The 27643-nt window shown below is 39.0% G+C and overlaps 1 protein-coding gene across 1 annotated transcript; it reads right to left on the bottom strand.

Moving 5' to 3' along the window:
* Positions 1-573: 573 nt before the first annotated feature.
* On the bottom strand, positions 574-23712 carry LOC134335991 (somatostatin receptor type 5-like). The gene is made up of 2 exons (XM_063018659.1): positions 23515-23712; positions 574-2177 (listed from the first exon to the last, which is right to left on the bottom strand). The coding sequence occupies exon 2, from the start codon at positions 2116-2118 to the stop codon at positions 697-699; it is 1422 nt and encodes a 473-aa protein (XP_062874729.1). The 5' UTR covers positions 2119-2177; positions 23515-23712; the 3' UTR covers positions 574-696.
* Positions 23713-27643: the final 3931 nt, after the last annotated feature.

The raw sequence follows: 27643 nt of genomic DNA, 5'->3' as shown, positions 1-27643 counted from the left end.
TCTGATTTACTCATACCAGCACAACACACACTAACACACCACCACCATGTCAGTGTCACTGCAGTGCTGAGAATGATCCACCACCTAAATAATACCTGCTCTGTGGTGGTCCTGTGGGGGTCCTGACCATTGAAAAACAGCATGAACGAGGGCTAACAAAGCATGCAGAGAAACAGATGGACTACAGTCAGTAAATGTAGAACTACAGAGTGCTTCTATATGGTAAGTGGAGCTGATAAAATGGACCGTGAGTGTAAAAACTCACATCTTATGTAGGATATATTGTATCACTCAATGCTCAATTCCTACTGGTAATCGCAACATTGCTTTGCTACAAATTTAAGAAACCTTAACCGTTAACCTTCGTCTGTATGAACAGGGTAGGAGATAAATAAAGCATGAAGGTAAACATACAGTATATCTGAAACTTAATGCCCTTGTGCGGATGTTGCCTCTGTTGGTTTAGATTGATTAATGAACAACTTATCACATCAGACATGTAATATAATTATGACATCACATCTGGCTCCACAAGACTAAGGTCACTAAGATGTGTTCCATAATTCAGTTTCAATGAGCATTACAAATAAGTAAAGACAAGCTTAAACTGGAAACTTGTATGACAGTCCAGTTGTGTGGGTAGAAACATCTACAATATAAATACTGTGGCTCTAGTTCAAGTAACACACAGGGAATTTACAAGTAGCTGATCTCCAGTGACGTCTTCTTCTCAACCGGTTCCTCCGGCAGGGGCTTTACACTGCCGTTTTTTGCCCCATTTAGCAAGGCTGTGGTCGGCACAAAACCAGAGCCTTTCCCAAACCCGTCTCCTCTCGGAGAACTGGGCTCAGACAGCCCTGGAGCTAAGGTCCTCTCCAGAAGCAAAGCACGAGCACTTTGTCCACTGCCATTTCCATTCTGAGTGATCTTGCAGATTTCAGTCACCTCAGTCACTTCCTCCCTGTCCTCCTCCTCTTCCTCGTCTTCGTCCTCTCTGACGGCCCTCCGCAGGCTTTCACGGGGCATCAGTATTTGCTTGCGCTCCTCCTGCTCCTGACGATCTGTCAGTTCGTGACTCTCCACCTTTCTCGACGAGCGGCACAGAGCTTTTCGGAAGCCCCGCTTAAAGTTATCAGACAGAAAGCTGTAGACAATAGGGTTGGCGCAGCTGTTGGCATAGGATAGTACCACCACAAAATAATAGAGACCCTGTAGCTCACTGGGAGGAGGAAATACAATCAGGTTGATGATGTTCAGGGCATAGAAAGGCAGCCAGCAGAACACAAATACGGCGACTACTATCACCACCATGCGGGTGACCTTGCGCTCGGACTTGCGACGTTTGCTCGAGGTGGCGTGCACCTTCTTGCTCGAGCTGCGTATTTTTACCACAATCAGCAAGTAGCACATGCAGATTACCAGCAAGGGGAAGAAAAATCCGACAGTAGAGGTGTAGATAATGAATGCCGCCCGACAGATCTTGCAAGACTCGGGCCAGTTGATGTTACACGTGCCTCCCTCCTCGAAAACACCAGCGAAGATCACCATGGGCAGGACCACCAGGAATGACATGGCCCAGACTGAGCCATTGACAGCCTTGGCCACCTGCGGCCTCCTCCACCTGGATGACTGGATGGGGTGGGCCACTGCCAGGTAGCGGTCGATACTCATCACTGTCAAGCAGAAAATGCTAGTAAACTGGTTGATGCCGTCTACAGTCATGACCAGGCGGCACATGAAGGACCCAAAGGGCCAGGACATCATGGCATTCTGGACAGCCAGGAATGGCAGGCCAAGCATGAAGAGTTCGTCAGCAATGGCCAGATTAAGAATGTAAATGTTGGTCACAGATTCAGTCTTGGAGTAATGAAGGACAATATGGATGACCAGAGTGTTTCCACCCAAGCCAATGATGCAGACGATTATGTAGATGAGCGGGATGAGGACACCAGCCACGCCAATGCCGGGCCGGCTTCCCACGCTGGTTCCATTGGTGCAGTTAGAGGTGTTAAATAGGCACGTTTCATTAAAAAATGTCTCATTAAGGAAGAAACCCGGAAGGGAAAGGTTGCCCCAGAGCTCGGCTATGGCGGAGGGATCCGCTGAGGAGATATCCATCGCAGTTCTAATCCTCTGCTCTCTCTTTCACTGGTGGTGTTCAGCTAGGGCCCATTGTCCTGTCAAAGAGCAAAACAAAAATGTTATTTTTCTTTCAACACTCCCTCACACTGGAGGCCACGCTGTGGCATGAGAAACGTGCGTAATACCACGACAATCACTGCATTGTACAAAGCTGTTATGCAAGAATTCACACTATAATGAGAGAATAATATATAAGAACAATAAACACCCAAAAGTGAGAATGTAAAATATGCACACAACATGAATATGCCCACAACATGAAGACTTTCCCAAATGTCTTGTCAGCTTTCATTAAGTCTCGTCGACCATGAAGCACTTGATATTGCTTAACATGTAAGTAAGGACAATGCATCAGTAAACAATGCACTTCAGCTTGGCTGATCATTTAAATAAAGGTATTTATTAGCTATTTAATAAATAATAAAATAATTTTTAATTTAAACAGTTATTTTTCTGAAAGTAAACAACTGGAACAAATAACTTCTATAAAAAAAACTGCTGGCTTGAAATCTGCAAGGTTAAAAATATATACACTGTACATCAACTTTTATCTGCCTGTTAATATCAACAAAAGTGAGTAGGAAAACTGAAATCTTTACTCCAGAGTAAATAACAGCTTCATATAACAAATGCATCTGTTTTTTTCTATTTAATACATTTTCTCCCATTTTTCTCCCAATTTAGTGTAGTCACTTCGTCCTCCGCTGCAGGCGCCTTTCTATCTGCTGATCAGGGTCCTTACACAGCGTTTTGAAGACTCCACCCACATAGTCCGGTCATCCCTCCCTGCAGGCACTGCCAATAAAGCCTGCTAGATAGCGCCCAGCCGACTGGTGGCAACGTCGAGTTTCAAACCGAGGAGTTCAGAATCTCGGCTCTGGTGTGCTAGCGGAATATCGCGCCTGAATGCGTCTTTATTTAAGCTTTACTTCTGTTCTACAGTACTGATACTGATGTACAGGTAACAGCATACAAATGCTACAGAACACACACACACTCATACATGTACAATCACACACACACTCGCAGAAGGAGTGTTAAGTGTACACCTTGTTACATTTTAACAGATAAACTTTACACAGCGGCTTTAAGTGTTTTTATCACCATGTTATCCAGCAAATGAACTATGAACTAGATTATCAGTCATTGCAGTTTGCTACTGTAATCTTTCTTTCTTTTTCTTTCTTCTTTTTCTAATAACAGGTAAAAAAGCTCTGTGATGCTAAAGTGATACGGACTGTTTTGCTATCTGTAATGTTTATAAATGTATATAATAGCTTTGAATTTTTTAAGTCACAACACAGCTTGGTAAAACTAAAGCAACGCAGTTCTGGAACTGTGTAATTATCGCTGTGCTAATGTGTCACAAACCTAAGAACAGAGATAACAAAAGTACCTGGTGTTAAGCACAATACAATACTTTTGGTACTTCCACATAGCAAGTAAGGGCGGCACGGTGGTTCAGTGTAAAAAGCTGGATTTGACCAGGTGGGGCGGTCCGGGTCCTTTCTGTCTGGAGTGTACATGTTCTCTGCGTGGCTTTCCCCTGGGAGCTCCAGTTTCCTCCCATAGTCCAAAGACACGCAGCCATGAATGTAACCAAAGTGTGTGTAAAACATGACATTAAAATCGTAATAAATAAATAAAACATAGCAAGTAAACCAACAAATCTTAACCTGGTCGTGTCGTACATGCTGTGTTGCTGTGATATAAACACACACAGACTCGTCATAAATGATTTTCTATGTAAAAGAAGTGTACACCTTGGTTAAAATGTCAAAATGTAGCCTTATCAAAAGAGTATATTGTTACCTATTGGAAATCTGTTTAAAGACTCAGAGAGATACCAAAGCACTGCAGGATTTGTCAGAGAACAGCAAAACATTAAAAAAGCTATTAAACCAAAAAGAATTCTGTGCATGTGCGTGTTCGTCTGAAGTCCAGTCTGTGTCACTGTGTAGTCGCATTGTTGCACCACAATATTACACAAAGTGGAGAGCACTTCAGCGTGAGGCCTTCAGAGGTTGAAAATCACTGCATTATTTAGTGCAAATACAGGACTGGAAAAATCAACAGGAATACAAAAGACAGGGGACAGTGGAACAGGGGAGGTTCGATGGAAATAGTCATTTAATATACATAATTAAATGATAACGTAGTGAGAAGTAAAAGGCACGAGACAAATGCACCAGCGGGCATGAGTCAGACAGGAAGCAATTATGGGGTGATTGAGGGTAAGTGAGTAGGGCAGCTTCAGGACAGATTGCCCTAAGGAGGCTCTGTTTGTCCAGTGTGTTCGTCTATTGAACGCTTAGACAGTTTAAACACGGTTTTCCCACATGCCAAGGCTAATAATTGACAATTTAGGTATTGCAGATGATGCTGGTAGTCACAAGGTGTGTGTGTGTGTGTGGTTCTGTTTAGTATTTCAGATGAAGGTGAACTGTCACAGCATGTATAAGAATTATATAATGATGGAGAAAAGGGCTGGAAGCAAAAAAAATTCACCAGTTTTTGAGCATTTTAAGCTTTTCTGGATGGATAATTATCTGCTCATCCGTTAGTCCACAGCAGTGCAGTATAAAAGCTTAGTTTCATTTCCTACATGAATACATAAACAGTTGAATAAACTTGTCAGTCATGCCAGTGTTTGGATTGCAGCATTGCAGTTCTGTAATTGAAGATTCAAAGCGCAAACTTTTACAGAACAGAGATCCATGTTCTATGTATTTTCTGCACATTTATATTCTCAATCTGGCCACTGCTAATGAGTATGAAGTCTGTTTTATCTTTTGATGCTTTAAATGTTTCAGTAGCAGCCATGTGCACATTATTTTCTTGGGTTTACATCACTTGGTCTTAATTCTGGACCCTGTGTCTAACAGAAACAGTGCTTATTTCAGCTGCTTTCTTCATAAAATGTGCTTTAGAAATTAATTTTGCCCGTCATGAGACCCTGGCTTAGAGGAGACCCAGGAGTGCATTCGATTTAAACGGTAAACAAGGCTGGAAACGAAACACGCTGGGTTTAATAGGTTTTTATTAGTCCTGTGGGAAGAGACTTCAAATATTAAAAGGTAAGTCTAATGGCATGGCTTAAAGGCAAGTGTGAATTACGTTTTTTGCAGGGTAGGATTTTATAAGCCAATTGTGCTTCCTGAAGGCTGAAATAAAAATGAGGCAGTTATGTTGTGCTCCAAGCTGTGCTCCAAATGACACCCCACTGTACTGAATAGTATGTTTAATTAGAGCACAATCATGCTACCAACAATGTAGCATATAAAATACGGTTTGGGATGCAGACTACTTGTGCAGACACAAATTACTCTTATGGTGAATAAAACTGTGAATAAAAATGTCAAGTGTGAAGACAGAAGTCCTGTGAGTTTGCAGAAAATATTAAATGTAGTTACAAACAATGAGGATTCTTTTCCAAACATAATCTGTATTCTTGCTGCAGCACTGAAAAAAAAAGTGGATTGACAGCTGAGGCCAGACTTACAAACACATGTAAGGAACATGAATGTCCCATTAATTCAATATATTCTTCAACCTTTATTGTTCTCTGACTGACAGACTAAAATAAATACTCATTGTACAAAAAAGTTCACATCTCCTGGGTCAACAATGTACACATTGCAACTTACACTGATCAGCCATAACATTAAAACCACCTCCTTGTTTCTACACTTACTGTCAATTTTATCAGCTCCACTTACCATATAGAAGCACAATTACTGACTGTAATTACTGTTTCTCTGCATGCTTTGTTAGCACCCTTTCATGCTGTTCTTCAATGTTCAGGACCCCCCAGGACCACCACAGAGCAGATATTATTTAGGTGGTGGATCATTCTCAGCACTGCAGTGACACTGACATGGTGGTGGTGTGTTAGTGTGTGTTGTGCTGGTATGAGTGGATCAGACACAGCAGCGCTGCTGGAGTTTTTAAACACCTCACTGTCACTGCTGGACTGAGAATAGTCCACCAACCAAAAATATCTAGCCAACAGCGCCTCGTCGGCAGTGTCCTGTGACCACTGATGGTCTAGAAGATGACCAACTCAAACAGCAGCAATAGATGAGCGATCGTCTCTGACTTTACATCTACAAGGTGGACCAACTAGGTAGGAGTGTCTAATAGAGTGGACAGTGAGTGGACATGGTATTTAAAAACTCCAGCAGCGCTGCTGGGTCTGATCCACTCATACCAGCACAACACACACTAACACACCAGCACCATGTCAGTGTCACTGCAGTGCTCCAACATCTAAATAATATCTGACCATTGAAAAACAGGGTGAAAGCAGGCTAAAAAGGTATGTAGAGAAACAGATGGACTACAGTCAGTAATTGTAGAACTTCAAAGTGCTTATATGGTAAGTGGAGCTGATAAAATGGACAATGAGTGTAAAAACATAAATTAATTCATGGCATTGCCTCATAATTCCTTACTTATCTTGGAATGAAATTTGCCTAATGGTCAAATGTAATCCAAGAGCCATTAAAAACAGGTCTGCCATGATTTGGAAAGTGTTGGAACATTTCAAATGACAATAAAGAACCTTCTACATAACCAAATTAATTATTTAAGCTTGCTGTTTCATTATTTTCACTATTACAGTTCAGAAAAGACAGCTTCAAATGCAAACATGCTAACCCTGCAGTGACTTGGGTCAGGAATAAACAAACTGCATTTTTTTTTGTACAGTAGTTTACCTAACCACATCTGAACTCCTCAATGCACCATTAAAGCTTTAATTTAAAATCACAATAATCACAACCACCTAATGCCAATGGCAGCATTAAAACAAAAGCAAAACCCATTCCAGCTACCAACCAGAAAACCAGATTAATTTCAAACAAACCAGAGAATCAGAATTCCACCCTTGCTGTGGCAGTTCCAAGTGCATTTTCTGTTAAATTTAGATGGAGAGTCTCCTAATACCACATATAAGCCAGGCTTTAATAGACTCTCTTTCTTTGCGTCGCTGCTGGATTCAGCTCAGATGCTCTTCGCTTCTCTGTGTCAGTTACAAACTAAGCTGTGCTTCTTCCAGTTAGTCATTGACATGCAGCACCTGTTTCTTTTGTCTCGGCTTCCCTGGCCATTATCACACGACCCATATAAAAGAAGGTCTGGCTATCAGAGGCTCAATCTTTAGTGTCCCTGTTTTTATCCTATTATTTCTTCCCTCGTGGGTCACAATACAAACACAACAGCAAGTCTGTATACAAAGGAGCTACAAGAAGCTGTGCACCTGAGTTCTTTTAGGATTAACAGCTATAAAAGAGGTCTGACAAGGCATGTGTGTACAAGGAAACAAGAACAAATAGCATCAGCAACGAGGAACAGTGGTCACAGCGGGGTGTGCACTGACAGAATTAGGCGCCACTTTGCAGTTACTTCACGTTGCACTTTTAAATTTCCCAAAATACAGTGGATCTAAATAAATATTTAGACCATTTGCCTTTTAAACACTTTATAATGTTGTAGATTTTTTGAATGAATATAATTGCCAATTTTACTCATCAATGTACACCTAAAAATCAATCTCATATTCACAAAAGTATTCTGAAACTTTGCTGTGGCTCTACAAATTGTGCTCAGGTGCATCCTGATTGCTTTAATTATCCTTGATATGTGTCCAAAACTCAAGTGGAGTCTAGCTGTTGCAATCTGAATTGACTGGACATACTGTCATTTGGAAAGGCCAGACCTGGGTCTATAATTTACACTGCATTACCAGGACAAAAAACAAGATGTGGAGTCCAAGGAACTGTTCATGGATCTCCATGATCAATCTGTGGCAAAGCTTAGATCAGAGCAAAGATTTAAAACAATATCCAAGGCTTTGATTTTTCCCAGGACCACGATGGCCTCAATAAGTCTTGGTACCTTTGCAACAAGGCAACAAGAGTTGGTCATCTAGCCAAATTTGGCATCTGGGCAAAATGGCCTTTGGTCAGGGAGGTTAGAAGTAATTAAAAAGTCTTTATTCATCTTTTAAAGATGACAAGAGACTCAGCTGATCAACCAGACAGGAGACATTCATTCCACCACCTGAGTGCTGGTACAGAGAAAAGCCTCAATGCCTGTCCTCCTCAGGTTCTGATTGGATGGAACTGCAATTGGAATGACTATTCGGTATTTGGTACATAATGGGGTTTGATAAGGTTCTCTGTGGAAGGTCAGGGCTGGTCCATTTTTAGCCTCGTAGACAAGCATCATTGTTTTAAATTAAATGTGGGCAGCTACAGGAAGCCAGTAAAAAGAGCGCAGCAGTGGGGTGATCTGGCAGCATTTGGTTTAATTAAAAATCGGCAAGCAGCTGCGTTTTAAATTAGTCTCAGAGGTCTGATAGTATATGCTGAAAGACCTGCCAGGTGGGAGTTTCAGAAATCCAAACTTGAAATGACTTTTTAAAGACTGGACAAGAATCATACAATGTGTCAACAATTTTAACTTCGCAAAGTTTAAAAGTTCGGAACCACAGACTATAAAGTACAATATATGGCCAAAAGTATGTGGACACTGCTTCTAATTACTGAGTTCAGGTGTTCCAACCACACCCTTTGCTAACAGCTGTAAAAAAACAATCACTAAAAATATTATATGCTTCCAACTTAGTTGCAAAACAGTCCTTTCCTGTTTCAGCATGACATTACCCCCTACGCACAAGGTGAGATTCACTAAGTCACCTGCACAGACACCTTAACCCTATCCAACACTTTAAATTGTGGATGAAAGCCTTTTATATCTGGAAAAGAGGCGAGGGAAGCAACGGCATAATATTCCCCATGGTATTAAAATTGTACATCCATTACAATAATGATCAGGTGTGAACATACTGTACTTTCCACCACCTTTCCACACTCCTATCTTTTCTTTGATGTGAGATCCAACATCCAATTTAAAGTATTTCCCTTAATGAACAGAACTCTTAATGATAATTTTATCCTATTACATCTGGCAACAATCATAACAAAATAATTGAAGTCTAATGTTTCTGCTATTGCATATAGATACACTGGCTGTTTTGTATTCTCTTTATTCTGACCGAGCCTGAACTTCCTGAAAGCACTGCTTTATCAAACCCACTTAAACCCCTTCAATGTTCCCATGGAGGTGGATTACGGGAAATGTTGAAGGTGAAAGCAATCTTATCGTCTGGTGCAAAAGCAATCGTATCTGCTAACACACTTCTCAGTTCAAACACACAGTCATCTGAAGGAAAACACTTCAGGGTGGACCAGATTATTACATCCAGTGCGTCCATACATCAAACCGAGAGCATAAAACCCTTTATATATAGTAACCGGGCTCTGAGATAAGCTTTTCTCTTCATGCTCCATGCTGTGTTGTAAAACATATTCCTTCCCCAAACCTTTTTCTTATAGTAATGGCCATTATTTGGGACTTTTTTAATCAGTAATTCTAAAAAATTATAAACACCTTGTTTCGTAACATTTTAAGCTAGCTTTGGCAACTATTACAGCCAACAGTCCTTTTAGATATGACACGTTTTGCTGGGTTAGCGAGGCATATGGTTTACAGCACATTCAAGGCTCATCACAGATACTCAGTTTGTTAATATCAGCACTCTGACTGGGTCTCTTAACCACAGACATTTTTCAAAAGCTGCTGGAACATGTATGACACTGTCTACAATCAAGCAGGCTTTCCATTAGCATTACACAGTGGCTTATACACTGATGTGTGGGAAAGCAGCCTAAATCATTTGGTTCAAAGGTAGGTCTGCTGGGTTGTATAAAGAATCCTACAATGAAGGTTTAAAGTGGTTTAATCAACGCCAATATAAAGTTAAATAAGCACCTTCCATGACCTTCTAATCATCCAATTTAAACATAATTAAACTTTAACAGAGTTCTGGAGTGTAGACTAGAGACTAGATCCTCACATTCTTGCTACCCGAGTAGTGGTAGCTCAGTTGTTCATGTAATGGACTAGTGATCAAAAGGTTGCTGGGTCAAGCAACACCACTGCCAAGGTGCCCCTGCTGAGCACCGTTAGAGAACTGTTCAGTCACAATTGTAAGTTGCTTTGGATAACTGTTCACTAAATACCATACACATAACTTCTTTACTACTCTAAGAACTTGAGGTTTAGCTTCAACATTTCACCACAAACTATTTAGGATACTGGGAAAGATTAAAGCCTTTCCGGAGGTACAGAATGATCCAACTCCTTGTTTGCTTCTTGCTTCCTTTATGTAATTTTGCTAATACCTTGTATTTACTTTTTTCTCACAGTGACAGGAATCCTGCTTCGCGTTGTGAATAAGTCCATCAAAAGCACCAGACCTTTCACCTCTGCATGATGACATTAAAGGGCAAGTGGCAGCCACCTTTACTCCTGTTGTCACAGTATCTACAGTAGAAATCATTTTGTCAATGGCTGCATGGATAAGTCAACCAAAGAATTTTCTTCTATTACAGATTACTTACTTGCAAAGAGAAATCAAGTACTATATGAGCAATAGTGTCAGTGAAAGACCCCAGTGAATCTGGGTTATATACTGTGGTTAGTCATAGTATCAAATGCCATTTATTAACAATAAAAAAGATTAATTTAAGGCTTGATAAGGGCTCTCTATGATGTTGGTATTAACTGTTTTGATTTTGCATCCAGTCCATGCATGGACAAATAAAACTTGCAGGTAAAAAGCATTAATAACATAAATACCAGCACATGAGAATATCTGAATTGTGCAGACAAAAAACCTGAATGTAAAACACTGTACTTTTATAGCAGTAAGTTCTGTGTAAATTAGCAATTTTCTTTTGCAAATAGACAAATGTAGGATGGTAAAAGTGCTGATTTATAACAAGAGTTAAGCCACTGTACAAACAAATGAAATAAGTTTCAGATTGTTTCCTTAGTCTTTTGACAATGTCAGTGTTGTTAAATACTGGATAATTAATTTGGAATAAATCCAAATGCAAGTTATGTCAAAAAGAGACAATATAAAAATTACAATAATAAATAATTTGGAGGAAATGCCATGACAACTGTGTGTGTGTGTGTGTGTGTATTAGTATTATACTGTATCCACATTAGGTGCATTATAACGACCTGTCATCTTCTGATAAAAGTGGTCAACGCGCTGAGTAGATGAGCCACCCACAGTGCACCACCTGCTGTAGTGGGTATGAGTGGATCCTGGCAGCTACTTTAAAGGATCCTTTTAACTGAGTAAGAGAACTCTCGCTAAAGAAAACCAAGCACATGTTCCAAACAGAGCTTTCAGGAAAAGAGCTGGCTGTAAAAGAAGGCTTAAATAAACGCTCTAGTTTATTGTCCATCCGGTAAATACAGCTGATGTACGATCTGTCACTGTGCAATCTGGGTATTATACTTTATTCACTCTTACCGCTGAAGCTGCATCATCAATGGCACATGCTAATAAGTTTCACTCTACAGTCCAATCTTCTCTAAATGTCATGATGGATGGATAATGCATGCCTAATAGCCTGTTACCTGTTGACATTTATTCCTTATTTTTAATGCTAGCTGCGTGGCATCACTAAACAGGGTTGCCAGATTACAGTGGTGGATTCATTCCATACTCAGCATTCAGATAAACTAAAAACACCATAAATAGACTGATAAACAACATTTACAACCGGTGTAAAGAAAATGTATTGTATGCCTTGCCAATTTTAATATTTTAATGCTTTTTGTAAATATTATTGTCCAGAATGTTTGGAACAAGTACTTCTTGGTCCCCCAATAAATAAACGTGTATGATTACATACTGTATTTGCATGGTGGTTTTCCAGAATTATGCTTGTTCAAAGTATACATACAACAACTACATTTATTTAGTGGTCTAGAAAGTTATAAATTAAACCAAGACCTACATAAAATCACAAGCCAAACCCTTAAATGTACTTTAATTATTCAAACCACATTAGGTTTATACTGGTCTAAATCCCAAGACTTGAACCACCCTTTAAACTCAAGGAAGACAAGCATCAAAGTTTTTTTGTACTTTTCAGTTCAGTACCATTTTGAGCAGATATCTTATGCCTTCACACAAGTTCATGTCATTAAAATAGAATTTAAAGAAAGCAGTTGCAGCATGAAAGCAAATGAAGCTTAACAAGCTGGTCGTCTTTATATGAGAAGACAAGAGAGGTCAGAAGCTAGAAATTTGCTTATTAGAGGTTATTTAGGCAAACAAAAAATAATGCACATGGACAGTTGTCAGGAGAACTAGATGTTCTCTCTGTTTACTGAGTCTTCTTGTTTTTATTTAATTCTACACATACATCACCATTACACCTTTAAAAGTGGGGGAGGTTGAATATTTCAGATTGCAACTACACAATAACAGGAAGTGAATAAAAATCAACAGGAAACCATTAAACTTACACTGTAATGTTCTGTGACAAGCTTTTAACTTTTCAGCACTTAAGCACTGCATTATTTAGATAAGAAAGCTTTCAGGCACAGACCGGCGCTGCGTTTCTTTTTCCAGACGTGGCCACTCGAGTACAGGTGCTGTAGGGTAGGTTGGTATTATGTTATACACCCTGTTATGGTGAAAATCTGTCCACTGGTGAACATTTGCCTCTACTGTTTCCACAGATGGCTGCAGGATTAATCATACTGTAGTCTATTCCAAAGTAAATAGCAAAGCAGAAAAGACTGAATTACTCAGTTTCATGAAAGAGTGATGAAACACAGGTTATACACACACAACGTTTCTTCTAACCACGTGTACACAAGCACAAAGAGCTTGGAATAAATGGATCGACCTTCTTCAGTTTTAAATGGTGCCTATACTGTCACTAGAATCTTTATAGCCAGATAAAAAGGATGTCTGGGTATTACCTTTACTACACCTCCTCAAATCACGTGTAGCACATACAGATGTAAAAAAAAACCTTCAAAAAAAACAAAACCTGGACCAGAAGTGGATGATTTTGTGTTGTGAGAAATGATGAAAACCCATTTGACAAATTCCTGAAAACAATGTAAAGTCATCTGTCTGTGAGCTAACCCTGAGGTGTTTGTGTAGCAGCAGGATGATACAAAGATACAAAAAACAAGTTTACATTTAAATGACTAAAAAATAAGCAGAATTTAAGTTTTGGAGTGGCCTGGTCATAATCCTGACTCGAACCCAATGGAGAACAATGATGTTCGTCTACGAAGCCAAAAATGGACCAGCCCCAAGCTACTTGGAGGACTAGAGGACTAATAAATCCTTGCTCTGTACCACACAACCTCCGAGCCACTAGTCTCTCTCGACTTGATCTACCACCCAAAACTCGGAGGCTCTTTTTTGTACTTGCACCCAAGTGGTGGAACGAAGTTCCCTTGTCTGTCTGAGCATCTGAGTCTCTCCCTGTCCTCAAAAGATGATTAAATACCCACCTCTTTACTAAGCAATTAAATAAGAATGCCAGTATGTATGTTAGTTCTCAGCTTATTTAAAAAAAAATAGAGCTTTTGTTCTAACAGGGTTTCAGCAGATTTGAATCCTTGGACTGTTGTCTGCTTAAACTGGAGTAAGGTCAAGTTTACTATGGAAGCACTTCTGTAAGTCGCTCTAGATAAGAGTGTCTGCTAAATGCTGAACATGTACATGTAAATAGAGATGTGTGGCAAGCCCTGAAACAAGCAGTTCATGTCCCGAAAACAAAGCCTAATGTGATGGCCTGTATAGAGCCCTGACTTTAGTCTCAGTAAATTACCAATGAGGTGAATCGGAACTTGACTGCATGGGCATACATTTTCAGACACCCTTACCACAAGAGTAGAGGCTGTTATAGTGGCAAAGAGGGGACAGCTTCATATTAATGCCCATGATTTTAAATTAAATGTCTGAGTCTAATTTTCACATACTTTGGGTCATATAGTGTATGTAATGCTAAGCTTTTGCTTTCTACACAATTATAGACTTATGATGAGCCAAACCTAACGGCTTTAAGTAAGCTTGACACACTTCAATAAAGAAAGTCAGTTCCTATAGTAAAACTGGTTATACATCTTTGACCGGCTTTGTATCATCTGTCAGCACCACTGTCATGCTGAGAAATCTAAAAAGTAATCTAAAATATGTTAATGTATGAACACTATACATGACTTATCATTTCTTATCTCTACTGCGCTGCTAGTGTTGAACATTATTAGCTGTGATTAGAAGCTGACACTTTGATACATGTATCCATTAAATGTGTACTAACAAGATTACCATTTCTGTAATCTGTGCTGCTTGTAATAATTCTGTGCTTGGCGGTGCTTTCTGAGTTACCTGATTTACTGTTTTCACAAGCAAGTTCTAAGATATTTTGATACGTCAAGGAAAATAAAACATGAATACAGCTCTGAGAAACAGTAGTGTTGGGTAATAAAGGGAATATGCCAGGCACACATAATTACTCATTGTGTGTTTAACAGCAAGCTCTAGACCTTCAAAAACCCCTTCAGTTTCTTAACTTGTTTTAGAACCATTGTAAAAATTGTATTCTGACTTTGTACAAACTTAATTTCCAAAAGAATTTTGGGGGTGAGGGTTAATTTCACACCACTGTAACTATGACTTGAATTACTGACATTTTTATTTACAGTGAATTAAAAAAATCACAAGCCCATTTCTAAAAAAGAGATAGATCACGCAGCCGTCTGTAGCGTAGGCGGGTTCGACACTACTATATGCCAGGACATCTGCGCACACTGAGACCCCTCCAGTCTCCCGCAGGCTCAACTCTCACCACCTCAGACACGGAACTGAACGAACCCATAATCATCAACACAGTTTAGAGGATTAAAAACTGTGTAAATGTGCCAAATGCCACCAGAATTCCCTTCTGGACACTATCTTAAATCCATCAGCCTCTCACCGAGGCACAATGGAAGTACCTGTGAGTAATCAGAGTCTTATCAGAAACCAATCAGACACCCTTGAGCTTGTGCAAATGTCACCATCAGACAGACAATCGAACGGTGAAGTATCGACAAATGCTACAATTATCTTTAGCATCTATCAACCCTTGGTTTTTTATATTTGTGAGAGATTAGGGTTCTCAGTTTGGTGATCAGGAACATTTTGGTTAGCATCTCATTTAGAACATCAGTTTCCATACAGCTACGGCTTAAATGTATAAATGTATCTTATTATCATGCTAAAAGATCTACAAGCATCCAATTCTAGGATAATCCCAGTGGTGTCTAAACTTTCTAAAGTTGCATCTACCTGTAGCCATTTCAATGAAAAGTGATTATTTTTCTGGCTAATAGGTATAAGTTCCAGCTTCTAAGCATTAAAGCATTTAGGGTCGTATTTCAAGGCCAGTTTGGAGTTATCATAAACGTGTATGTTGTTTTTTTGGTTATGCAAGTGTTACACTCGCAGAGTGGGTCTCAAAAAGCACAGAGCAACCAGAAGTTATAAACTAATCATATGTTTTCATAACAGGATATTTGAAGAACCAAGGTCAATGTAGTTCAAATGTTTTAGTATTAGAATAAAGTGGAAAAAGAGGAATACTATTTAAAATCGTAATTAAGCCATTATTTGGTCAATGCCGACTATAATGACCTCAGTTTAGTTCCGTTTCAAGCCGCTCTTCCTGGTGAGGGTTACGGTCAAAAAGAATACTATTTAAAATTGTAATTAAGCCATTATTTGGTCAATGTTGACTTTATTGACCTCAGTTTAGTTCAGTTTCATGCCGCTCTTCCTGGTGAGGGTTAAGGTCAGCACAGACTTCTCTATCGCCAGCCACAAGTCTTGTCAACTTAATCCACACCTCAGGACTCAAGGAAGACAGGCATCAAGGTTCTTCTCATTCTTTTTCTTCTCCTTCTAGCACCCAGGCTAGTACACTGAACCTTCAGTGTCTGTTTGAACAGCTGAGTTTTTAAAGACCAACTGAGACATAAAACTACAAGAAACAAGAATAATATACATTCTTCTACTTTCTTCTACATCATCTTCTTCTAAACAGGGTTTTGACAGATTTGTGATTGTGATAAGGAAATGTCCCAACCTCTTATGTTCTTCTGCTCTTAAGATATGTTCATGTGAATTTGAGTAGAATAATTTTAGAGATCAACAAAAGCTACACAAGTACTTCTTAAAAAAATACTAAGTAGCTTGCAAAGACTGCACCAAAAGTGCAACATGGAACAGGAAAACACCTATAAAAACCTCTAGATCTGGCATATATTCAATTAAATACATTGAATTAAAATAACCTATTAGGAATGGGTGTGGCTGAAACTCACGTCAGGGTGTTGAAATAATTTTGGCCATGTTTATCTGCCTAAAAATATTCAGGAACGCACACAAACCCAGAATAATTAGCTCATGCAGCGGAAACAGATTGCCGCCTGGGTAATTCTGTTAGAAGAGAGCACTCACAGCTCATAGAGTGGACAAGTGCAGATGATAGTGTATAAGGTCGATGGATCTGTCAAGAGGCTGGTGAGTCAGTAATTACACACTGTTTAAATAGATCATTAAAGTCTGATTTAGACCTACAGAATCAAGCTTCATAACTGAAACGAGGTTGAGATCTGCTAACACCAGAGACATTTTTCACCAGACGTGCTGTTAATAAGCTACATTACATACTGCAGTAGTCTCCAGGGCTGCACGATTCTGGTTTGAATGATTATTATGGTTTATTATTATGGTTTAAAAAATAAAGAAATAAATACCTAATATATACTTAATTCAGCCGTTCTTTACACCAACCTGTCATAGATCATTTAATTAACGTTTTCTGTCCCCATTCCCCTCCCAGTGAAATCACTGACACAAGCATAATCACTGGCTGCATCTTTTCACCTGCTCGTAATGATTGTTTGTTTATTAGGATTTTAACGTCATGTTTTACACTCTTTGGTTATATTCATGACAAAAACAGTAGTTACTCATTACACAAGAAGTTCACAAGGTTATATCAAACAGTCATGGACAATTTAGTATCTCCAGTTCACTGAACTTGCATGTCTTTGGACTGTGGGAGGAAACCGGAGCACCCGGAGGAAACCCACACAGACACGGGGAGAACATGCAAACTCCACACAGAAAGGACCCGGACCACCCCACCTGGGGATCGAACCAAGGACCTTCTTGCAATGAAGTCTCGCAGAGAGCTGCATGGCGTATGGAGAGACACACTAAGCTTTCCAGATAGCAGAGCCCTCCACAATGTATTTTCATCATTTTCACTTCTTTAAAGGCAGAACCAACTGAGCTTGTGTGGACTTGAAGTGAATAAGAATGAAGTAATAGTTTGGATTTGTTTGCCTAACCTCTTTGACCAATGTTCATTGTAGTTCCACATTCATACTAACCCTATATACTGTATACAGGCACAGAGAAATAAACAACTATTTGCTTTTTGTACATTTTAGACACAGCGAATTTCCAGAAAACCCATAATAAACTGTGAAAAATACAAATTTATAGAAGCCTTCTTGGACAAATAAAAGAATGGGTTCCATTTGTCAGAGGGCATCTTCACTCTTGGATGTCCAGAAGCATCCTTGCCAGTTACACAGATGAATAAAAAAACTTAAGTTTATAAAATTTAGTATGTGTTGCCTCTCTTCGGTACACTTTGCCAAACTCTGGACAGTCCATCTATCAGTCCTAGCCACTTATCTGTACATCACATCTCATTTCCTTTTCTATTACTCTGGTTATCCTGCATATTCTCTTTTACACTCTGTCTGTGAGAGCTTATTTTCCATCTCATTCTGTTATAATAAGCTGTGTGAATTAAGAGGATATGCTGATTAATAAAGAGCTATAGAGTGTGCTTTCTGTAGCTCCTTCAGACACATTGAGGAGAATGAACGTGCCCACTGACAGCTTTACTAAAGCTCAAGATATCTGCAGTACAACATGACTGACAGCGATTTAAAAAATGTCAGGTTTTCTAATTTAGGGTCTCTTTCAAACAACAGACATCTGTACTAAATAGTGTGTTAAATTAGTGCACTACTCGTGATGTCCTTACTACTCTGACCCTACATAGTACATTGTTGGGAGAATACATTGTCATATGGTCTTGTATTTGTCCCCTCTCCTCATATTTGTCTCACTTAATTTAATATAAGACAGTAAACACAAAATCAAAACAAAAATTGATGTTGAAGTGAAAAATACTATCCGACCAGCCTGTGTAAGAAAAATAGGAACTGCCCTCTCCAGAAAACCAAGCTTTATTAATAATTTATTATTAGACAGAAAACACTGGGCTTGATTACTACAGCTTTCTTGACCAGCACCTTTTCCACCATGGTGTAATAGCTAAACTTCCAACAACCAGCACATAATCCAGTGATTCCAGAAGTTATTTAAATATATCGGTCTGCATACAAAGCGGGTCAATATTTATAATAACAGGAGCAGCAGACCGCATGTAGTATGACAGTTATGACAGGTGTAATACCTTGCAAACTGTTATTACGTCCAGGGTTTGTTTTCACAAAGGTTGCTTTTATTAAAATAGATTATTTTCTGAAGAAGCCGATGAGCACGTCTCTGCTTCCGCTGTATTTCTCATTTTCATACAGCTGTCCTTTCTACCTTCCAGCAAGCTAGATATAACCAGCTCGGTCCAACTGCTGATCCAACCAATTAAATCGAGCTGTGACAAAACCAACTTCACCAGCATGACGGGGTTACACAGGGGAGATGCCAGCAAGTTTTAATCATTGAATTCTTTCTGAACACAAAAACACAAACCACTCGGCCCAGCTTAGATTAATCCCAAAATACGGTAAGGGGTCATGCAATTTCCAGAGTATTTCAAATGTGCTTACATGAGTAAAACACTGTTTGGATGTAAATGTGTTTTTTCTATTGAAATTAGCTCCTTTCAGTTGTGGATTCTAAATTCCTAATCTGTTTTTTAATGAATCATTTCCTTTTTTATTGTAGTAAATTATTAAAAGGCCAGACATGTTTTTTTTGGTAAAACTGGGGAAATTATTACCTTGTTATATTTAAAATGCTCCATCTAGGACAATGGAAATAAACAGTTTAATGAGCTGAATATGAGGAACTGCAATGTTTGATCGTGGAAGTAATTAAGAACATAAATAAATAATGTAGGTACTGATTATTTTACTACTACTCAATTCGTTCTGTTAGACATTTAGAAATGTCATTCCCATTACCAAGCTAATTTTAAGCTAATTAAGTTTATTTTACAGTGAATAAGCTCTTATTATTAGGATGCATGTAAACAGTGTTGTCATTTTACTTCTAAATGAATCTCACAGAGCTTGTAATGTATGAACTATGAATTATGAAAATCAGACATTTTCACACTTTAGTGTAACACCCTGACGTGATAATGCTGTTTAAAAAGGTGCAATATTCAAAATACTCAACAAAATTTACGCATAACACTGAATTTGACCTGTGAGTTTTTATAGGATGTTACTGGGTGTTTGAATATACAGTGATTTATAAGAATGCCTGTAAGGTACCAGTTTAAGCTCATGAAGTGGAAAAAGGGTCTCAGTCTTCACCCAAACTGTGAAACTGACTTTTCCACACTATAGTAGTTCATGACACTTTCCAGACTGGAAATTGTCCTGCATCCATGGTGGCTAACTAAATTACAGGCTAACTGTATCACTGGCCAAGTGTGTTACGATCGACTGTTCATTTATGAGGGCATTCTGGACTCCATCAGCAGGTCATCAGTCAGCTGTAAATGAGTACTTTTTCAATGGGGATCAAAGAATTATCTCTATAATCCAGGTTGATAACATAGAACAAATGTGAGTAAACTGCCTTCCAATGATTTACTCCTTTGGTCTGTCTGTCTACTATGGGGGCTAGAGCTTTTAGCTATTCTGCCCTACATCTCTGGAACTCTCTCCCTCCTGACATTCACACCATTGATTCTTTCACTAGCCTCAAAACAAAAACAAGTATTGTAAGGTGTCCTTGAGTGTTTTGAAAGGCGCTCATGAATACAATTTATTATTATTATTATTATTAAATTAAAATTGGTAAAAGTCCACAGCACAAGGCCATAAAAAATGATGAAACCAGTAAAATAACCAGTGAAATAACTGATGCAGGGTGGCCACAACATAGTGGACTCTATATTACTGTCTTTTTTAATGGAATGACCAACAAACTCAAAGTCAAAGTTTCCACATACTTTTGTCTGCAAAGTGTGAGAAAAACTCATATTGGAAAATGACAAATTAATAACATTACATCCTGTTGGATAAATGCACTTTACAAAATAACACTTTACAAAATAACTTTAACATTTTAACTAATAATAATAATAATAATAATAATAGGCAACTGTCTAGTCAATGTCATATTTCAACTTTATTGAATGTTGACTTTAAATTAAAAAATAAGTAAATAAATAAATGAATAAACTTAGATCGCATATTAGAGGATAAATTAAAGAGAATTTCTGCATTTTAAATTTAGTTTTAAAGAAAATTATTTTAGGTTCAGTTGAGTTTACTTAAATTCTATTCTATTCTATGTTAAATATTAGTTTTGGTTTACTTGGGACTGTACAAACAGATCACCATGTGTATCCACAGCCTGTACAGCGACTCAGTGGCTGAGTGAGATATACACACTGTGCGTAGGCTGACTTGCCCTCCACCTACACATTACGCAGTGACGACAAAGCAGTCTGCCAGCACAGTCCAATAGATGGGAAAATCAAGGAACAGTGAAATCATCAGTCACCCACATGGCAAGAAAATATTCCGGCTTCAGCTAAATAAGCGAGAGGCCATGCCATCCCACATGCGGGTCATGATGAAGAAGGGAATAATGCATGTCGTAGTGCGTCCCTTATTCACCAAACAGTTTCACTTTACAGAACTCACACACACACAAATATGACAATTCTTCACACTGGGTTGGTTTGAGATAAACTAACCAGATTTTTTAGTTGGTTATTGCAGGCAAATAACAGCAGAAAAATAAAACACCTTGTCTGTTTTGGAATTTGAAATTTTCACCAAAACAAATAGATCAATTTAGATTGATTTGTAGTTCCTGATTGAGCACAATGTGTTTATTTGTGCCACATCCTTCTCAGAGTCCTGCAGAAACAGAACTTGTAAAGATCAGATGAAAACATACAGTATGTCTTATCTGATCTAATAAGGATCCAGCATTTTTGCCAGTATCTACCACAAAACAAACGTTTATCGTTGTATTATCTGTTAGTCTTCTGTATTTATCTTAAACAATGAGTAAACCACAATAATAAACAGTTTAGTACATAAACTAGTGTTACAGATGAGGATTTCCAGTAACACCATTGTAATTCATTTCACACAATCCTATTGACTAAAACACCACACACAAGCAAACCCATTAACTACATGTACTAGAACAGGTAGCATGCATTATTTATGATTCGAAATTAGCACTAATAAACCTTATATTCACTGTTATGTAAGGTGGGCACTGACATTTACACAGCTCATAGGTGATTTTCAGGCTGTGTACTAAAACATATACTGTTTGATACATGGTGTGTAACTACTACATAGGTAGTGCACCATTAACAGATAAAATTTAGTATGATAAGATGCAGTTCGCCACACAGTCAGTGTCAGTCAGGGCTTTTGCAGACTGTTCCATCCCAACCTACAATCTCTTACAAGTTTCTCTATACAACAACAGCCTAATAATACTATCTCTGTCAATATATAGATATATTAGTTAATAAATAATAATAATATAAGATTACTACTAATACTACTAATAATAACAACCTCTTATTAATAAATTAATATTCTAAAGTGGACATTATGAAGTCAGTATGTTACAAACAGTGATCACTGGAATTAAAGCTGTTGCTCCAACACTAACTAAACCTGACAAGCTTCCACGCTTAAGTGAGGATTAAAATGGCTCACATTGCTCTTGCATTCGTTAATTTATTTCCCCAAGCAATTAGTACTTAGGAACACCTGGAGTGCTGTGCATGCTGGGTAATTACTCCTGCGGTGTCATTTTCCACAAACTCCATTACAGCACGGGGTAGAATGCATACACTTCGAAAAGTGGATCTACTTTGTGACTGGGCCTATCACAATTATGAAACTGTGAGGAATAATAACTGACAGGAACAATTTAGATGTCTTTTATACGTAATTTATACGGAATAAACTCTTACTGTAGCATTGTGATACATCTAATCTCTATGAGAAACAGTATTTTACTGTATAATATACAGTATAATGTACAAATGATCATCCTCAAACTGTAAATAAAATATATGACTAGTGGTCCATCAATTTATAGCTAAGTTGTATAATGCAACAGGTTGATCAACAATGGAATTACTTGTGAAATAATTTGGAATTATTAAATCCTACACTGAAAACCTGATTCTCATTGTCGTACAGTTTAAACTGAATAAAAGCAGCCAATACACCTCATGCATGCATTTAGAGCTGAGAAATGCAGAGTATTCTAAAAACGGACAGTGGTAGCTCAGTGGTTAAGGTACTGGACTAGTAATCTGAAGGTTGCCGGGTTAAGCCCCACCACCACCAAGTTGCCACTGTTGGGTTCCTGAGTAAGGCCCTTAACCCTCAATTGCTCAAACTGTATTCGGTCATAATTCTAAGTCACTTTGTAAAAAAGCGTCTGCTAAATGCTGTAAATGTAAAAAATAAAAATAAATAAAAATATCACAAAACACAAAAAAACTAAATACATTAGTTATACCAACAACAATACTACTGCTACTTGTTTATTAGGATTTTAACGTCACACTTTGGTTACATTCATGACAGAAACGGTAGTTATTCATTAAACAAGATTCATCAGTTTATGTTTAATGTCAAACACAGTCATGGACAATTTTGTATCCCCAATTCACCTCACTTGCACGTCTTCGGACTGTGGGAGGAAACCGGAGCTCCCGGAGGAAACCCACGCAGACACGGGGAGAACATGCAAACTCCACACAGAAAGGACCCGGACCGGTCCACCTGTGGATCCAACCCAGGACCTTCTTGCTGTGAGGCGACAGTGCTACCCACTGAGCCACTGTGTCTACTACTACTTAGTATAATAATAATAACACTAATAATAAATAACTTTAAAAACATACAGTAAATAGATGTGAAAATAGAATAAAACTCAGCATAACACATAAACGTATTATTTATTTACTGTACACATCATAAAAATAATATTATTATTAATAATAATAACAATAATAAGCCTTGATTATGTTTTTAGTATTAAAATTACAATCTTCCATGACTTGATTAATTACTCTGACTGTTTTGCACGGTTTGTTGTGATGCTGCTGCTCAGTAAAACGCTGCAGAAACGCGCAAACACGCGCATAAACTTACCGTGAATGAGGAGCTGAGATGGAGCGGTCCGGTTCAGAAGTAACGGAAGTCCAGAGCAGCAGCAGCAGCACCAGTACAGAGCTGAACCAGCAGAGCTGTGTTAGTGGTGTTACTGGAGGAGGAGGACGGTGCTGGTCAGCAGCATTGCTGGCAGACGGAGCAGCACTGTGGTGAAACTCTGAGTAGAGTCTCTCACCGCCGCACTGATACTGCATGCTCCACTCACTGACGGTAACCAGGTAACCGCTGCTCGGTGAGCGCGCGCAGGGACGCAGCGGGGGCACGTGCCCGCGCGCGCTGGCTGTGTGTGCGCGCGTCTGCATGTGCGCTGTTTTGCTCCACGGTGAAAGGTGGTGTGGTGTGGGTGCCGCACAGCTCCCTTGTCTCCAGTCAGCTCCTGTAAGAAGATTGTTAGGTTAAAATGTCGGTAGGTGTATTGGCTACTCTAAATTGCTCCCTAGAGTATAAAAGTCACACCCTGAGAGGAGTTGTTCTGGTATCATGGGAACAGCGAGGAGGAAAGTATTAAACCAGTTATGTTTTTTTTTTAACATGTGCAAGTTAGGACACCCCAGTGTGCATATATGTTGGACTACGTCCTGCGAAATTAAGTTCGCGAGCGTGGCACGAAGCCGAACGCGCCCTCGCGAGCTTACAAGCTGGCATACTTTCAGCTCCACAGCTGCAGGTGACGCTGTGACATTTATGATGTTTATGAAGTTCCATGACTACAGAAAAATGAGGTATTGGAATAACAATAACAATTATAACAATCTGAGTGTCTTTATAATCTCTCAGCGAGGAATCATAAAGGTGACGATACCGCCGTACTTGCTCTGAGAGACGCTCCTCAAAATCGTCCATGTATGTTTTCATGGCACGCCTCTTTTTTTACCGAAGTTCGCCCAGCTTCCATGTGCGCGACAAGGCGAGCGAAGACTCTGCGCGACGTCCGTGGTTGTTCGCTTTCTCCGCAATTACGTCACATTGGTCGCCGAAGTATGCCGAGGCCTTAAGAGTCACTATGATAAGAGCATATTGTTAAGGTCAGACCTCTGTGTTAAAGTATATCCAAAACAGCATGGGGTGCCCACCGACAGAGGCGTCTGAGAAGGGACAACACAAACCACCAACAGGTTGTTGGATGACCAAGGCTTATTGATACCAAATGACATGAAAGCTATAGCATCTGGTGCAAACCAACAAAAGAGCTACTGTGGCTCAAACTGCCCATTATGTTAATACTGGCGGTGAGGTAAATGTGTCAGAACACAGTGTGACTGGAACCCTGCTGTGTATGTGACTGCATAGTTGCAGGCTTTTCAAAGTGCCTGTCAAAGTGACAAACTGTGATTCTATAGAATTGTTGTTTTCACTTTTAGATTTTCACTTTCAACCAATCAAACCAATTCTACTAATGGGTGAACTTTAGGAAACCAAGACCGATGCTCCTTGCATGAATTCTCAACCTATGGCAGTGTATTTTAGAATAACACAATGTGCAACTTGCAGCAATAAAATCTAAATGTTTAAGCTTAGAGTTATGCATTTTTGTATGCATAACATTTTATGTAAACCTGAAGGGGATATATGCACTGAACATGTATTATATACCAAAGAAATATTGGTAAAATATCCCCCAACTATATAAACAAATGTGTGTGTGTGTGTGTGTGTGTGTGTGTCTTTAAGTGCTCAGGTGCACGCAGCAGGTCATTATTAATTGCTAGTAAATTTGTTGACACAACTCTCTCAGTCTCAGACGGGTAGATAACGTGATTCTGACCTTAGTTCTGTAGCTGATTTCTGCTTAAACTCACCTCACTCAGTTCTTTAGCTCATTACTAAAGTTTTCATAGGGTTAAAAAAGGTACAAGTATGGGCCAAAACATTAGGACCACCAAATTAATATTATATCAAAACAGCTCTGATTTGCCATGACATGGACTACTCAATACAGCTGAAGGGCAAATGGTGCACAGAGCTCAGATGTCCACATGACCTTGGAGAAAACATGATTCATCGCACCGTTTGACCTTCTATCATTCCCTGCATGCTCAGTGAAGGTGGTTGTGATAGTGAAAAGGAGTTAGCATGGGCACTTTGAGTAGCCTGCGACAATGCAGCTCCATACACATAAGGGTTTGATGCACTGTAAATTCTGACACATTCAGTTCATCACGATTATTAAAATTAGCTGCAGTTTAAGCCTTTGTTGGTTCATACCAGACACCATAGTCTACATGTCCTCTGGAATTAGTGAGTCTTGGCTGGTTTGGGGCCTGTCCCTCCTCAGGCTGTCTGTAAACACTCCTTGCTATTTAGGAAATAGTTCAACCCAATCGTCTGGCCATAATGATTTGGGCTTATTGAAGGCATTAAGGTCTTTATAACTGATCATATCTCTGCTTCATTTTACATCTAAACTATAAGTAACCAGCGAAAGCTCAACATGTAATATATGCCTGATATTAAATATTAAATATTAATTTATATCTGATTGTGACATGCACAGTTGCTTTGAAATAGGCATTGCCATGCACATTTTGAACCTCTGTGTTATATTTGTCATTAGTTTAACTGATGTAAATGTAGATGTTTACCTGTTCTTAGCTTGTCACTGTTTATACTTTCGGCCACACAGTGTAAAATTATTTGTCTTAAGAGATAGCTTTATGTTTCAATGCACCTGCTATCAACTGTTGCAGCTAAAAAGACATGTGGTGTATTTCTATGTTGATACAGACTGGAAAAGTCAAGCTATACATTAAAATGTCACCAGAAAAGCAACACCAGGAGGGTTATATTGGTTTCAGATATTGCGACAAGCACAGCAACTGTCAGAGTCTCTGCTCTGATTTATTGGATAGTGCCATCAGACTCACAAAATTATATATATGTACCAAGCAGGTAAGCATTGTATTTTAGGTAAATGATTAGATTTCTTTTTGATTTTATTGCTGATCCCTGATATATAGTAAAGAATCCAACTAATAAGGTTTCAAAAATAGACATGTTATAAAACAATATAATCACATCATCATGTTCGATTCACATTGAGGCATCTCAGGTGTGTTTGCTTAGTAGCTTCGGACGAAATGGACACAGTCGACGCTTAGCCAACAAACTGCTCAACAGTCCTTCTCAACAGCACCTCTGTGCCAAAGGCCATGTGACTGGATGCAGAAAATCAATAGTTCATTACTTACATGTTTGTTTGCTGCCTCTGTGGGTATTGTGGTGACAACATTTCATCGTAAAGGAATCCCCAGGACTTGTTTACTGAGAATCCATCACCTTAAGCCACCATAACCCACCAATATGTCCAGCAATTTAACCATTAGCTGGACATTGCTCTGAACAAAATACAGTGACCTTTTTCTAATTCAATGATTACAAACTAAATAAGTCTGTATGATTTTAATTAGGAACTTTAATTGTACTAACTGGGTTATTTAAGGACCTTTTTCTATTTTTTTATTTATGCATTTTCTCCCATTTTCTCCCAATTTAGCTTAGTCAATTTGTCTTCCACTGCTGGGGGATTCCCGATTGCAGTCAAGATGGGTATTTTGCTGCTCACGCCTCCTCCGACCCGCGTGCAGCCCTTAGCGGAACCCTTTTTCACCCATGCATTCTGCACAGGCGCCTCTCTATCTGCTAATCAGGGTCCTTACACAGCGTTTGAAGACCTCACCCACATAGTCCGGTCATCCCACCCTAGCAGAGACGTGTCTGAACCTGTCTGATTCTGAACCAAGGAGTTCAGAATCTCGGCGCTGGTGTGCCAGCGGAATATCCCGCTGCGCCACCTGGGCGCTACTAAGGACCATTTTTATGATAAACAAGTATCCTTTGGGTCAGTGTCTTAATAAAAAATTATTTTCTGTCACTGTCCTTGCAGTAAGAAACAAATTATATTAAAGATGCTTCTGTACTGTGCACAGTTAGTTTTCCAACCAATCCTGACCAGTACCAGTAAAGCTTTGCCAACTCCTTTCAAGCAAGAAGATGCTTTTTCCAGCACTGACTTCTTTTTCCGAACTAACTGTGTGTCAGCTTGTATTACAGTAGCCATGGTGAATGTTTTTTATAGAGAATACTATAACTGACCTTGGCAACGTGACTG

This window comes from Trichomycterus rosablanca, chromosome 22 (assembly GCF_030014385.1).
Source record: "Trichomycterus rosablanca isolate fTriRos1 chromosome 22, fTriRos1.hap1, whole genome shotgun sequence".
Lineage (NCBI taxonomy): Eukaryota > Metazoa > Chordata > Actinopteri > Siluriformes > Trichomycteridae > Trichomycterus > Trichomycterus rosablanca.
Note: the sequence above shows the minus strand (reverse complement) of the source record. Positions and strands in the feature narration are given on the sequence as shown.

Excerpts from the sequence above, each read along its gene's own strand:
- LOC134335991 (XM_063018659.1), bottom strand. The coding sequence starts at position 2,118 with ATGGATATCTCCTCAGCGGATCCCTCCGCCATAGCCGAGCTCTGGGGC.